At 37.4% G+C, this 15,547-nt stretch overlaps 1 protein-coding gene across 2 annotated transcripts in view; it reads left to right on the plus strand.

Annotated features, from left to right (window-relative positions):
- Positions 1-15,547, plus strand: part of SLC41A2 (solute carrier family 41 member 2) — a 53,050-nt gene that overhangs the window by 26,861 nt on the left and 10,642 nt on the right. For both annotated transcript variants that reach the window (XM_048932610.1, XM_048932617.1), the window contains exons 9-10: positions 8,311-8,442; positions 10,468-10,616. In XM_048932610.1, coding sequence (XP_048788567.1) covers positions 8,311-8,442; positions 10,468-10,616 — 281 coding nt within the window. The remainder of the gene's footprint in view (positions 1-8,310; positions 8,443-10,467; positions 10,617-15,547) is intronic.

Genomic DNA, 15,547 nt, shown 5'->3' on the forward strand with positions numbered 1-15,547 from the left:
TGCCCATTGTATAACTAATTGCCAGAGGTTGCTAATGTAAATGTGGCATGGGGTAGCATCAAAACATCTTGCTAACCTTTATTACGGTCAAGAATTAGTTTATCTGTTTCTGTGCCCGTTAGGCAAGCTGTTTTGTTAAAGGAGGAAATTGTGTTACTTTGATGGAAGCAAGTTTTTTGCAAATTCATGTTAGCTCTTGTTTTACCACTTTTATGTCTTCTCAACACTTACAAATTGTCTGTTTAATAATTTGTTCCAGTACTTGTCTAGGAATAAATTCCAGTGACATGCAGATTCCCCAGGTGATTTTTTTTTGGTCCTTAGAGATACAGTTTCTGTTTTCCCTATTACAGCTCTCTGGTATTTGCTAACCTCCAAGATAATCAGTTTCCAAAAATGATCCCTGATAATTCATGGATTGTTCATCTGGCTCTCTAAGGACACTCTAAACTTAAATTGAATTTATCCTCAGGCACTACAGACTTAATATGAACAAGTTTGTGATCAGGCATCTCCATTTTTTACAAAGACAGGATACAAAAGGAATCATGTATTTCTATGTTCCATAAAGCAGGTTGCTTGTTCTTCCTTCCCATTACAGTCCTATATTTCCTTTTTTCTTTTTTTTTCTTTTTATTTATTAAATGTGAAGCATTTCAGTATTGTAACTTCTGTTCTTTGCTGACTGTAAATTGATTTTTTACTCTTCAGTCTTTATGCTCCTTGCTTGTGCCTGTCCTTTATATTCATTTAAAATTAGAAGCATTTGCATCTACTTTTATTTTGTTTCGTTTTGATTTCCAGATATCTAAACAGCAGAGCAACTATGATGACCTTCAGCTTTTACTTTCTTTACTTTGTTTTACAGCTTTACATCTGAAAGTTTTCTCATAATAGTCCTCTTTGGTTACTCCCTAGATTAACTTTCATATAGAGGAGGATCCTGTTTTCTTGTTAGTCAGGTGCACTCAAAGCCCTTAGCAGTGGTCCTGCTTTCTTAGACGATATGCATCGATTACAAATGCAAACAACTGTCTAGCAATTGTTTTGTACTGTTTTCCATCAGACTTCTATCTGCTCCAGTACAGTATCAGAATAGTTCTGGATTTCCTCCATAGACTTGCTTGTTCTAGTCTTGCTGCCTACAGCACGTACAGATCTCAAGGGCTCAGGCCTTTCTCAAGGCCTCGTGCTCCTTCCAAATGTTGCAGTGATGATGTTCTTTTACCTTACAGCAGTTATGGACTGCTGTTGTACGTGGAGCTCTGCATCCTGTTCAAGGTTGGCTTCTTTCACAGAAATTAGCTGTGAAACCTGAGTTGCCTGCATGTTTATATTTTACCTTTTTACAATTTTTAGCTAATGATTAGACTTAAGTAAATAATTGTAACTGCTAGGAGTGACAGCTTGCTATAAACATACCTCTAGAGAAAATGTTAAATGCCCCATTTTATTTCTTATTTTCTTTCACAAGTTAATAAATAGAATTAAGGCAATAGTACATACATTCTTTTGAACTGTCTTGAGAGAAAATGAACTAGCCAAATGCTATACATTGTTCTGGATGATTAGCTGGCAGGTCAAAAGATTCTTGAAGAATTAGGCAGGTGGAAAGAGGGAAAGCTGGGGCTACTGCAGTAGACTTGTAGCTGTAGCAGTTCCACAGGGGTTCTCTGCTGATTCCTGTGGTTACTGCACCACTCCTATTCTAAATGCTGAATTTTTATGGATATCTTGTGTTTCAAGGCTGCTCAGCCTTTGACATTTGCACTCCTGGACTACTGTGCAGTGCCTGAGAATGTTGTTTTCCAGGCCATAAGAGGTGCCTAATCCCATGGCTCATTGGGTTTTTCACACTTGGTACGAGTAAAGCTGTCTTTTCCCAGTTCTCAAGGTTTGAATGTCTTCAGTAAGTAGTAATGTCTGGACCATCAGCTAGTTGTTCGTTGTCTTGTGTCCATATATTTGAGGTTCTTTGCTATCATCTCAGACTGTAACAACAGAAACCTAATCTTACAGTTAAAAAAGCACATCTGTTGACACTCATTTACTAACCTAAAAGGTGGGCTAGGCCACTTAATAGACGGCTTTTAAAATATTACTGTTGCTGAAAGCTTTCTCTATGAGTGCTTTCCTGTCCTTGGAATTCTTGTTGTAAGCATAAACAGTGAAAGCTGCCAAAGGGTTTCCCTCGCAAAAAGCTTTTGAGGTGCATTTTTCCTTCTCCTTTAGAGACTGTTGCTCCTATCTCATAGGGAAACCTGAAGGGAAAATTTTAATCTATTGGGATTATGCCGACCAAAATCTGAGGACAATATAAATTTACTGGTGATCTCAAACTGTCACTGGTATTTTCAGTGCCAGTTGGGTGTCTTGAAATCCTGGACAGTATGGCCTGCACTGCAGGTGTTAGACTTCCTGCGTGTGCCATTGAATGACTTTTGACGTGGTCCTGTTAAGTGGTTTGTGTATTCTTAGATGTGGGACAAGTCACTTTCATCACATATGATTTGGAACCATGTATCTTTTCGTTTAAGAAATATTGGTCTAGAATTTGAACAACCTCAAAGGCTCCTACTCCTATTAACAATAATTACAAATATTTGCCAAGAATATTAAATAGTTCTTAAGCAGACAGACATTTTATAGTGAACTTTACTGCTGCTGGGCAGAAGTGTTTTACAACCATTTTTCCATTTTTCCCTTGTTAAACACATTTCTTTAGATGAATAATTATTTTTAAATCTGTAGTTGGCTGGGTTAAATTGTAACTCTGCTTTTTGGAAATAAATAAATCATTTTGTGGTTTTAGTCATCATGATACTTGCAGTCTAGTTGAGGCTTAGATATGTGTTTGATGTACTGAAGTTATGAAGAACATAACTACCAGAAGATACCAAAAGTTGATCTTTATGTTTTCCAATGGATGAGAAGGTTAAAATTTGCAAATCTTCTCACAGCATCACAGTATGTCAAATTTGGCTCAGGAACTGCAATTTGCAAGTAACTGAGTTCCTTTTTTTTGCAGGAAAAAGATAGCACTTTAAACAATTACATGCTTCAGAATAATCAGAAGAAATGAACTAAGGTGCAGTTACTAGATAAAGCCACTTTTTCATATTCCTTCTATGCTTGTACAAAACATTATGAGAGTTACTGCATAATAACCAGCATTTCAGTAGATGTCACTCCATTTTTATGCATTTTGTAGAAAGGAGGTTCTGCAAATTAATTCCAAATATGCCTGAAAATCAGAACCACTTTGTAGGCTTCAGATAGAAAAACTTGCATTTACATATGGTTTGAAACAAGACTCTTTAAGGGTAACACCAACCACTTACAATAGTTCCTGCTCTTGGGCTGCACAAATTACAAGAGCATTTGATATGGGGAGGAAATGAATGTAGAGCAAGGAATATTAAAAACATGTATGAGAAAATTTTACACAAAACTTATTGAGTGTCAGTTAACTTGGAGATGAAAGTTAAGCTTATGTAATATATTCCCCAAATTATACCTTTTTTTAATTGTACAATTAGTAGGAAAATTGAATGAGTTTCAAGCTTTTCAGAAATCTTTTCCTTTAAGTTATGAGAATGTGGAAAGAAAACACAGAAATCACTCCTCCTCAGAAAGTAAAATGTATTTTTTTAGTTGCTTTATGTATTTTGCTCTGTTATAAGATGGTTGTACTCTCAGCTTTCATGCAACAAAGAAATACTTTGATTAGAAGCCAATCATTGTCTTAGTTGAGTTTCTGAAAATTTCCTCTGCAAATTACAAAGATATTAGCATACCTTTATGGTATTAGAGCAAATTGGCTGAGTAGCACAGTAGCTTTTATCTTGAATTGGAAAGCATGTAAGAGTCTTACAACACACCTATGCTGAATGAGAACTTAATAGTTCAGTCCTTATTTTGGTATGAAAAGGGAGGATTTTGATTCTGCATATTTAATTCTCGTTCATTACTAGGTGACAGTTCTATTGCTTTTTAGTTGCTAGTCTGTACAAGCAAATCTTCACAACCTATGCTGTAATAGATGTGAGTTCTTTCTTCTAAGTATTTTTACATTTACATATAATACTTAACTATTAAATATTATACATTTTTTACAAGATTTCAGTAGTGATTGTTGTCTTTTGGGCTTCTCTTAAAAATGGGCCTATGAGTCCCAGCACTCGCCAGTGCTAAGGGGAAACGTCACTTCCTTCCACCTGATGACAATGCTGTTCCTAAAGCAGGTCAGAATACCCTTGTCTGCCTTTGCCATCAAGGTGCACTGCTGGGTCACGGTTGACTTCTTGCCCTCCAGTACCCCAGGTCCTTCTCTGCACAGCTGCTTTCCAGATAGTTAACTCTCAGCCTGTTCTGGTATATGAGCTTGATCATCCCCAGATGCAGGACTTTGCATATCCCCTTGTTGAACTTCCTATCAGCCCAATTCTCCAGCTTGTCCAAGTTCCTCTGAATGGCAGCACTGACTTCTGATGTATCAGCCACTCTTCCTAGTTTTCCCAATGTTACCCAAAGTATGAAGTATAAGGTATGTGGAAAAAACAGCAACAACAAACAAACCAACAGCCTGGTGTATTACTTAGAACATTAGATGATCTGAGATTAGGATGCATCAGCAAAATTCATCCTGCTTCCTTTAACTTATCTTTTTTTACCTGTAGAGCACTAATGTGGGTAAAGAGAGACAGATCTTCTTTGAAATACTCTTTAAGATCCATTGATTTGAATGTCCTATTAGGCAGGCCTTTTTCCACGTGGTGATTAGTAGAATCATGTCCAGAGGCATATTCACAAATTCCTGACATGGTTTTGGCTCTTCTTTAAATACGGTTTTGTGTGCTTGTTATACGAAAAAAGAACTGTGAAAAAACTGAATTCAGAAGTATTTATTCTCGCTTAGCCCTTGACTGACTCAATAAAATGATGAGGTCTTCAATTTTCTTTTAATGCTGTAAGTCAGCATGACAACCTTCACACTTTAGCAGACAATGTCTATTCTTAGGGGAAGTACAAAGCAGCACCTTGTATTCAAGCTAAACACACCAGCTATCCTGAATGCAGATGCAGGATGTTACTTTTGAAAGCAATTATTTTCCTCTATGATATTCTCTCTCCTGAGAATGAAAAGAAGCTAAGGAAGTTAGTCTTTGTTATGAATTATGTGCTATGATGATTACAATACTATTTTCCAGAAAACAAATTTTCTCAATTAAATATTCTTGGAAACAGTCTATAGGTATGCCTGAAAAGATTTTCATAACATGAGCAGCTACTGTGTACATTACAGTTTTATGCGTTCAGAAGATGCTCAGAAGCTATCAATTGTGTGTATTGACATTTTGTCAACCTACACAGTTTTATCTGTTTTTTTTTTGCTTCTTGTAGGGATCTGATTAATCTGATATCGCTGGGATAATTTCACATGCACAGTAACTGCTGTAGAAGGAAAAAAGCCCTGAATATCTCTGTATATAGCGAAGTGATTCATTTAATGCAAGCACAGCTTTATTCAAGTCATTCTTTGACCAGCAGAATAATGAAACCTTATTCCGTGTTGATTTATATCCTGTGCTTTTAGAGCACCTCTCTAGCCACAGTGTTCTGCAGCCTCATGTCCTTGCAATACCTATTTCTCACAACACTCTCTGTTCTCCCTTTGCTTTTGACACCATCATTCATCTTCTGTGTCATTTAACTACCAGCTGAACAAGAGGCATCGTGCCTCGCTCCAAGCTGTGTGCTGACTGTGCAGCTGGCACACCTATGCTGAGAAATATACAGCTTGTATTACTACCTTGACTCACTTAGGACATGGATTTGAATCTTTATTTACCTAGGATTAGCCTCGCTTTCATTTTGGTTAGCCTTTGTACTTGGAGACAGCTGTTATTTATAGAAAGCCTTTTGTCAGATGTGGTTGAAATTGGCCCAAATGTTCACTAATAGTTAGGAGGAAGAGTGGTTGGGTAGAATTAAAGGATAGTATGACTGCTGCTGTCCATCATCACATACTGTTAGTGGGTTGAGACTGAGCAGGACCTATGGATTCTGGAAGTTTTTTATACTGCACCTGCATAAAGCACATAAGGTTATTTGAGAGCTATCAGTGGTGTATCCTGTGGGGTTCTCTGAGTTTAATGATGTTAGATTATTGAGACTCAGACCATAAGTGATCTGAAATCTACATACCCAATAGGGTTTGGGAATTGCTTTTGCTAAATTATTGTTATAAAACTATTTGGGATGAATAGCTATTCATCAAACATTTGACAGCCAATCTCATACTTTCTCTTCTGCATTAGTCTACATCTCTGTTGCTTAGCCAGATATGTTATTATTTCAAATGGTTGAATTTCCATTTTCCTTGATTGTTTTCTCTCAGTTTCTTCTGTTGTTAATGAGGGAAAGATGTCCAGATAATCCATCATATTTCTGTTTGTCTGAATTTGTTACAGCAGATGATTATCAGTCACAAGAGGAAATTGCCTACATCCTTGGAAATACTTGAAGTCAGTTTTTTATGCCAACATCATATATGGTTTCATTGCTACAAGCCTCAAAACATACCTTGGAAGATAGCTCTATTTTCTTTTATCTTTTATTTCTTCTTACAATGCTTTAAAAGATAGGGACAGCAAGAGAAGAGATATCTAATTGAATATATAAGTTGTTGCAATTTCTAGCCTGCCTGCAATTACCCCGATAGCTTTTATCCCCTCTTTTTAAAGCAGAAGCTTTCTTATTTTCTCATCATATAGCATCATCCTGAGCTTTGTAGCTTTATTTAAATGCAGTTTTACATGACAGTTTTTTCTGTAGTTCAGTCACAGAAATTATCTGATCCCCATCCAAACGTAGTGCACTGATCCTTCACTTAACTTCTGTCTCCCTTTCCTCACCTTATTCTCATTAGTCAGAAGTATCAGAATAATTGTTCTTACTCAAAAGATGGATTTGAGGCTCTACTTAGATCATTTTTTATCTTGTTCAAATCCCCTTTATAGTTTATATACATCCCTTAATTCACCTCAGTTTCTGTAGTTTGCTGAAAAAAATATCTGTTACTGTAATTTTCTTTGCAAAGGCTGAATAAACATTTTCATAGTTCACATTTTTTCCCTGTATCTCCTGGCTGGAAAGAGGCAGGTAGGTTTGGTAAACTGTCCTTTCTGCAGACTCTGTGACTTCTTTCTAATTCCTTATTTCCCGATTTTTATTTGAAGCCTTTTGTTTAGAAGTTTTACTCCTTTGTTAGATTCTACCAAAAATCATCTTTAAGATGCAGTGAGGCAGAAAATTTTCTTTGGGTTCTTAGTATCAGGTCTTTGTCCTAAACACATTATGGTCCCCAAAGAGATTTGGTAAATAAGTTCTTCTGGTGGTGATAGACCAAAGCCCCAAGATTCAGATATACAAATTAGTTCAACTACAATAACCAAGGGCTTTGTCCTGCTTAAGCAGGGACAAGATATGCATGACTTCTACCTAATCATATCTTCTCATATCTATAAAGCGTATGGGGGAAAAAAAAAAAAGCATATGTTTGATATGCAAGCAGGCAACTTTCAAGTGTAATAGTGAGTGGAGAGTTTTATGCTAGTGCCACTCCACTCTGTAACATAGCTATATCAAGTTGGTTTAATTTTCATTTCATTGAGATGAAATTTGTTCCACAGCAATCTTTTCTCTCCTAATGGAAAGCATACCAACAGCTGTCACAGAGAAGACCTATGGCAAAGGGGAATGGATAAATTATCTCTTGAATTCCTTTTTGTCCCTATGTGTGTGAAGTCTGCATTTGTATTTGTGGTAATGAGTGCATCAGCTCTGCATTATTTATACATGTTAGCAGTATCGACCTAGGAAAGTCATCCAGCAGTGGCATGGCTGTACAGTACTTCTGTTTTGCCAAGGGGGATTGCCAAATAACAAGGAGCTTTACAATGGAGCTTCACCTATGCAAAAGTAGCAGGTTGGATGTGTTGGAGGAATTTTTTGCATTTACTCCAAATAAAAACTCATCATAATATTTCCAAATTTCCAATTGGAATATTCCAGATAACAAAATTTTCAGTGATACAGTAAATTGTAACCCAAGTTTGACTACATTAAAGATTGGTGGCAGCCTGTCTGTAGTGCACATATTCTGAAGATGTTTCACTTTTTTGACTTTCATGTTTAGGGGACTGTGGTAAACAGAAAGGAGGTTGGGAGTTTTTACGAATTTTACTTACTAATGGAAAAAAAAAGTTGAAAATGTACCAGTTTTGATACCAATATTTTGTTTTTCAGGTATTGGTGGTAATCTAGTAGCTATTCAAGCTAGCAGAATTTCTACCTACCTCCATTTGCATAGCATTCCTGGAGAGCTGCCAGAAGAAGCCAAGGGTTGCTATTATCCATGCAGAACCTATTACGGTACAGGTACGTATTAATCACCTTATTGTTAAAACTAGTGTCTTATATTTCCTCTTTTCCTCCCTGTATGACTGTAACCCCAGTGAGACTCAAATGCAATTCAGAAGCAGCAAAGGTCTGGCAGTTTCCATTGCCTGCAGCTATTTACACAGAAGAACCACAAGCAACAGCTTGCAGGAGGTGATGCATAGAGAGTATCAGGGAGAAAAGTGTAACCCTGGCTGGAGTCAAAGACAGAGATCAATCAGGCAGGACACTGATGATACCCACTTAGAAAAATTTTTATCTTTTCTTGTTTCCCTTCCAGCCTTTGTCATTTAACTCCAGAGTTTAAATCAGTCTTCAGATCAAATTTTTTTTGTAGCATCATTACTAACCTAGTCTGTTTTCATTCCTCATATGCCATTTTCTTTCTACATGCTTTCTTTGCAACTCGTTTCTTCCCTGTACTTCCCCCTTTCCTAATAATGTAGTAACTGTAGAGAAATTTGACATTTAATTGCATGTATTACAATGTAATATTTATGAAATGCATTGGGACAGATGTGAAAATAGTGTGGAATTTTTAGACATATGAGATACTTTTGAAGATGGTTTGAATATGGTATCCAAAACATCCTGTTTCCTAGGAAGGCTCTAGGAGGCCACTGGAGCTCCAAAAAACTAGACGCTATTACTTAAGTACAGAACACAAATGGATGAAATACACACAGCTTGCCCCTTCTGGAAGAGCTTTGCTTGACTTTGCTAGCATACATTAGGGATGACATCCCCCTCCTCCTCCCCCCTCCCCAGTGTGGAAAACTTCAAGGATTGTTTTAGTTGAAAATAATGCATGCTGTTCCACAATCGCCAATGCTGTGGAATGCCAAAATTTCTTCTCACGTTAAAATCAGTAAGAATCATAGAATCATTCAGGTTGGAAAAGACCATAAAGATTATCAAGTCCAACCACAACCTAACCACACTACCTAACTCTAACAACCCTCCACTAAATCATGTCCCTGAGCACCACATCCAAACGGTTTTTAAACACATCCAGGGATGGTGACTCAGTCACCTCCCTGGGGAGCCTATTCCAGTGCTTAACAACCCTTTCTATAAAGAAGTGTTTCCTGATAACCAACTTACCCTGGTGCAACTTAAGATCATTTCCCCTCATCCTTTCACCTGTCACCAGTGAGAAGAGACCAACCCATCTCTGCTGTAAGCACCTTTCAGGTATTGGAAGAGATCAATAAGGTCTCCCCTCACCCTCCTTTTCCCCAGACTAAACAGCCCCAGATCCTTCATAGGGCATATGCCTCTTTATAGGGCATATTCTCCAAGCCCTTCACAGGGCTTGTTGCCCTTCTTTGGACCCACCCAGCACCTCAATGTCCTTTCTGAGCTGAGATGCCCAAAACTGGACACAGTACTTGAGGTGAGGTCTCACCAATGCCAAGTACAGGGGCAAGATTTCTTCCCTAGTCCTGCTCACCACATCAGGATGCCATTGGCCTTCTTGGCTGCCTGGGCACTTTGCTGGCTCATGGACCTGACTGTCCATCAGTACACCAAGGTCCCTTTCCATCAGGCAGCCTTCCAACCACTCCTCCCCAAGCCCACAGGGTTACCTGGGGGTTGTTGTGACCAAAGTGCAGGACCCGACACTTGGCCTTATTGAAACTCATACAGTTTACCTTGGCCCATTGATCCAGTCTATCCAGGTCCCTGTGTAATGCCTTTCTACCCTCTGGCAGACCAACACTCCCTCCCAACTTGGTGTCATCTGCAAACTCACTGAGAGTGCACTCTATCCTCTTGTCAAGATCATTAATAAAATGTTAAACAGAAGCAGCCCCAGTACCGAGCCCTGGGGGACACTGATTGTGACCAACTGGATTTATCTCTGCTGACCACAACTCCAGCCAGTGTTTCACCCAGCAGAGCATACACCCATCTAACTGTGGGCAAAGAATATGGTATAGAAATTGAAAATCTTAACTGAATTTTGTTTTTTTATATATATATTTTTTTTTATAATTGTAGGAGTAAATAACAAATCAGCCCAAGTCCTGCTTCTTCTGGTGATTCCTGGTCATCTAATTTTCTTGTACACTATTCATTTAATGAAAAGTGGCCACACTTCCTTAACTCCAATCTTCATAGCAGTATATTTGTTTGCAGCTCTGCTACAGGTAAGAAAAAAATACAGTTTGAAATGCTCACATACATAAAATTAAGTTCTTAAAGAAAGTCGTGTATTATCTGATTTCTGAAATCTCATGAATAGGTGAAAGAGGAGATGTGTTATTACAGGCTTTCAGCACAGTTACAAAGCAACTAATTATCTCCACATGCATATAGCTTGTAGACATGTATCCGTATTGTAAGTGCTTTTCAGAAGATACATGACTACATTACTTCCCAGTCATGCATTTTGCACTCTTTTGTGTGCTTCTTGGCACCATTGCATCTAAAACCCCCATCATTTTAATCAACTGGAGGGAAAATGAAGAGATGGAAAAGCAGTATTTATGAATAAAGAATGCATTAAGGAAACTCTCAGAAATTTCCCACTGTGGTTTGTCAAAATGGTTCAGGGTCCTGTTTTAGTGCAGTTAAAAAGGTAGTAGATGGGACTTCTATCATTTGGTGAAATTTTAGTTAAAGCTGAAATTAGTGTAACGGATCAATGTACAAGAAATTATAATTGCATCAATTGTCAAACATTGTTACATTATTTTATGGGCTACTGCCTGGTGGTCTGTCCAGACCTCAACAGTGGTGATTTTTGAAAGATGTCTTCTGAAATATTAATGTCTTAAATTGAAACAGTTTCTCCTACAAATTAGTAGTATAAAATGAAGTGTTTTTACTGAATGTACAGCCATTTTTAGCTAAAACTTGGCTGACTTAACTGGAATGTTTCATTGTACTTTAAAAAAGTAACAAGATGTTCACATTACACAATCAAAATATAGTGGAAATATCCATATGTTCAATATATATTGAGTGCTTCTAAAGTGTGACCAACTTAGTTTTAAAATTCTAACAGCATTATCACCAATAATTTCTTGAGAAAGTCATGATTTTAATATTCAAAGTTATCTGTGTTTATTTATTCCTATTCCAATAACAATAGGTCTTGAAGACTGCTACTATTTTAATTTTATATGAGAATTTTATACTCTTTTCGTACAGTATTACTTTAAAAGTTCCACATTTTGCATGTAAGAATGTCATAGTAAAAAATATAGAACTATTACTTTTCATTTTCCTCTTCTGTGCCATTCCTGGTTTCCAACTTTACCACTTGTTTTACACTGTGTTCTCCCAAGGAAGTAATAACATTCATTGTCAGCGATATGAAGTCCTTATAAGCTTAATGAAAACAGCTGGGGGGTGAAAGAGTCCCTGTTACTGCCTTTACTGTAGGTAAGACTGAAGTGTGATTTCAGCCGGTAATAGATTTCAAAGACTTCAAATGGGAGTCAAGCTCAAGACAAATCCATATGGTCCTTCTGTACACAGATCTACAGTCATAATACATTCAGGGCTGCAAATCTTTTCTTCTGAAGCAAAACAGGGTAAGATGAGAGAAATGGGGAAATTCCAAGTTGAGGCATTAGGGCAGGGCTTTCAGATCACATGGTTGTTTGAGACAAGTACTGGAACAAACACGTCTGCAAAGTTAATTTTTGTGAATTTAAGGCCTGATCAGTATTCCGTTTCAGAGTCACGTATCTCCTTTGAAGTCTATAAGGCCACATCTAATTTTCTAAATTTTTCACGTAGAAAAGCAGATACACAGCTTCTTCTTTTTCCCCCCCTATTGCTTTAATAGATTATTTTCCCTTCTTTACCTTCTGCCTTTAGCTGTGGCAGGCAATTTGAGATTAGAAACCAAGTAATGGTACTGCACATTGTAAATTCTTACGGGTCTTGACAGATTTACAATTTGGAACCCCATGTTTTTTTGACACCTTCTGTGTAGGTGGATTTTTTTCCCTATTTTCATTATTGTAACATTTTTCTAGTAGTGGTTATTGTGGTTCCGCATACCTACGATCACAGCAGATTTAAAATTTTCTGAGACCCTTAAATTTGAAATTATTTCATTTACCTCTCAGCCTGATGAGCTTCCCTGCTGGAGTTGTATGGTTGTACATTACTCAGTTCTCAAGCAAAATAATTAGTTGTGCTTGGACTTGACGTGTTTTAGAGTGGACTAAAATAGATTTTTAATTAGCTTCAAGATCTGTGTTTTATTTCTGATGTTTAAAATGGAGACAAAGAGGGTTAGAAAATGATGAAAGTAGAAGTGTTATAGTAAGCTGGAATAAATTAAGGAAAATTTAACATAAATATAAAAGTAATGATTAAAGCTCTTATCTGTTGCTCAGTTTATGTTATTCCACATTGTCTGCAGTAAATTCATAATGTAAGTATGAGTTCTTCTATGTGGCATTTTAACAAGAGTTTTTCAGGTTGCCTATAAACTTCAGAATACTTCCCACAGTGATAAAACAATTTATTTGCACTGCTTTATAAAGTTACATAGCACCAGTACCAAGTGCTGTCTTTACTCTGTTCCTATCTGTATTTAGAACCCCTGTCTCCTGAATGCCATGTAAGTGAGATATTTATGGTAAATAACTGATTATTATGATGTGCAATTAGCAATGGTATGATTTAGTTATTATTGACCCCAAATAGACTTTGTAGTAAAACAAAGTACAGATTCACTGAACATGCAGTTGTTTCTAAAAAAAAAAAAAAAAAAAAAAAAAAAAAAAAAAAAAAACAACACACCCACAAAAAAAAAAACAAAACTTTAAAGTGAGATATTTTAAATAATAGGAGTAGCCAGGATTGTGATCTGCAATTTTTCTATCTGCTTCCCTCCAAACAAAACTGTTCAGGGTTTCCAGATGTAAGAAAACCCAGAAACAGTTTTAGTTTGTTTTTATTTAATTTTCCTAACTTTAACAGTGCAATATTTTTTTCCCTGTAAGAAATGCATATTCTTGAAGTATTCTTGAAATAAATTTATAAATTGGTTCTATTGAAATCTAAGGCAAAAAATTTCTTTAGTTTCAGTGAAACCAGAGCTTCATCAGCATGGAGAAAACTGCACATGTATTTATACTAATCTCATTTGAAATTCTGTGTTTGAGATGCTCATGCTTGAGTCTGATACACGTTTATGAATGGCAGCACCAGGAAAAAGAAAGAAAAATATTTTGAGGAAGATCGCCTATGTGCAAGAAATCCATAGGTATGTAGGGTACTTCACATAATGCAGCATAGAGTAGCTGGGCAAGACATTGTGCACTACTGAAATGAGTATATTGATCTGAAATGAGGGTTAAATTTAATGAGTGGTAAAAATAGAGCAGTGTGCTGCATGACATTACAATCTTGTTTGGACCAGCAAAAATATATTGATTAAAAAAAGTGTCCTCCTCTTTCTTGCAAGGCCTCAAGTATTTTTTAATTGTATGATGCTCTGCACTAAGCAAGGTTTCAACTTCTGTCTTGTCAACCTGCAGCAGAATGAGAGCAGCTCTGGAGCTGCCATCAGTCCTGGCACGCTGCCCTGAGCACTCAAAGGCAGCCTCTGTTCTTAATGTTCTCACTGAGCCAGTAAAACGCCCTCTGAGGAATTTTCACACCTCCTAACCAATTCTGAGCACACCACTACGGTAAATACTCGGAGAATAAACAAACAATAGGAGGTTTCCTGAGCTCTTACCAAGCAAATTAGTAATTCTAAAATGTGGCTGTCCTTACGCAATAAAGATCAGGTATCTACTCCTGGGAAGCAACCTCTGCAGTGCCTTAAGAGGTGTTTGGTCAATAGAAAACCAAGAATTCAGCAACGCACATGGTGACTTCCTGTTCACATTGGAATTGTTTTGGACTTCTCGGTAGCCCGAGGGTTCTAATTACAGTGCAAGCCTCTTCAGTGCAAAAAAAGAAATCATGGAATATTGTATAACATGATGGAAAGTACAGCAATAATAGTGGGGTGGCACAATCCTAGGCTGCAGAAATGTGAACAAGCCAAAATGCAGCAGCTGTGGACACAGAAACAAAGGGGGGAAAAAAAAAATGCTTCCCTTTGGAAGACCTCCAGAAGGCAGGAATCTCCATCAAGATACCTTTGCCTCCCCACCAAGCCCTAAATGGGTTGGGGTGGGAGGAATGGATCCTGGCTCCACCCCTTATAGTCACTCAGGTGCTTTGCTTGCACCCCAGATCACCTGAGTTGGCCCTGCCTTCCCACCAGGTGCTCAATCACTGCTTCAGGCTACAGAGTATACCGTACATTATACATGAATAAGGAAGACTGTGTTTATAGAGAAAACGTTGCATTTTAAAAGTTACTTTTTCTACTTCCAAAGTGTAGAGGATATAACTGCTAGGGACACTTAATAATTCAAGGCAGTATGGAAACTAAGGCCCAAACCTGGACAGTTCTGCCCTAATTCAGACAAGCAAACAACCTGAAGTTAGGACTGCCTTGATCACAGGATGTCTGACAGAGCTACTGAGAAAGCAAGAAGACTCTCTGTGGAATTTGGATTTAAACTGGGAAATAATAATTTAAAAAATAAAAGTTAATTCACAGACAATTACACTGATACAGCTATATTGATTTAGAAACACCTTCAGCTAAAATGGTACGGTCTTTATTTACTTAAATGAGGCATTAGTCTTGCACAAGTTTATGCTCAGATACCATAGAGTTGTGCACTTCAGACAGAAAGCAAGTAGTTATACATATTGCCTGCACACATGCAGTGTAAAGGTTTTATGTTAGGAGCTGAATGAGCGTAACTGAATGAGCATTACCAGAACCTTCAGTTTGCAGATAGGCTTTTGTCCTTGCTCCCAGTAGATTTGCTGCAGTTAGAGGAGAGCAATACAAAACTGAACTGAATTTAAGTCTCATGGCAATTTTCTTAAGCTTTGTATTATAGATTGTCTAAGAAATGACAAAGAGCAACCATTTCTGATAGTTGATGTTGACACTCTCTTTCTTCAGCCTATTCTTCTCATTCTTTTCTGTCCTCAGAATGACATGTGGCAGGACATATCCACGCCTGACCACAGTCCACCT

This window comes from Lagopus muta, chromosome 1 (genome assembly GCF_023343835.1).
Source record: "Lagopus muta isolate bLagMut1 chromosome 1, bLagMut1 primary, whole genome shotgun sequence".
NCBI classification, from domain to species: Eukaryota; Metazoa; Chordata; class Aves; order Galliformes; family Phasianidae; genus Lagopus; species Lagopus muta.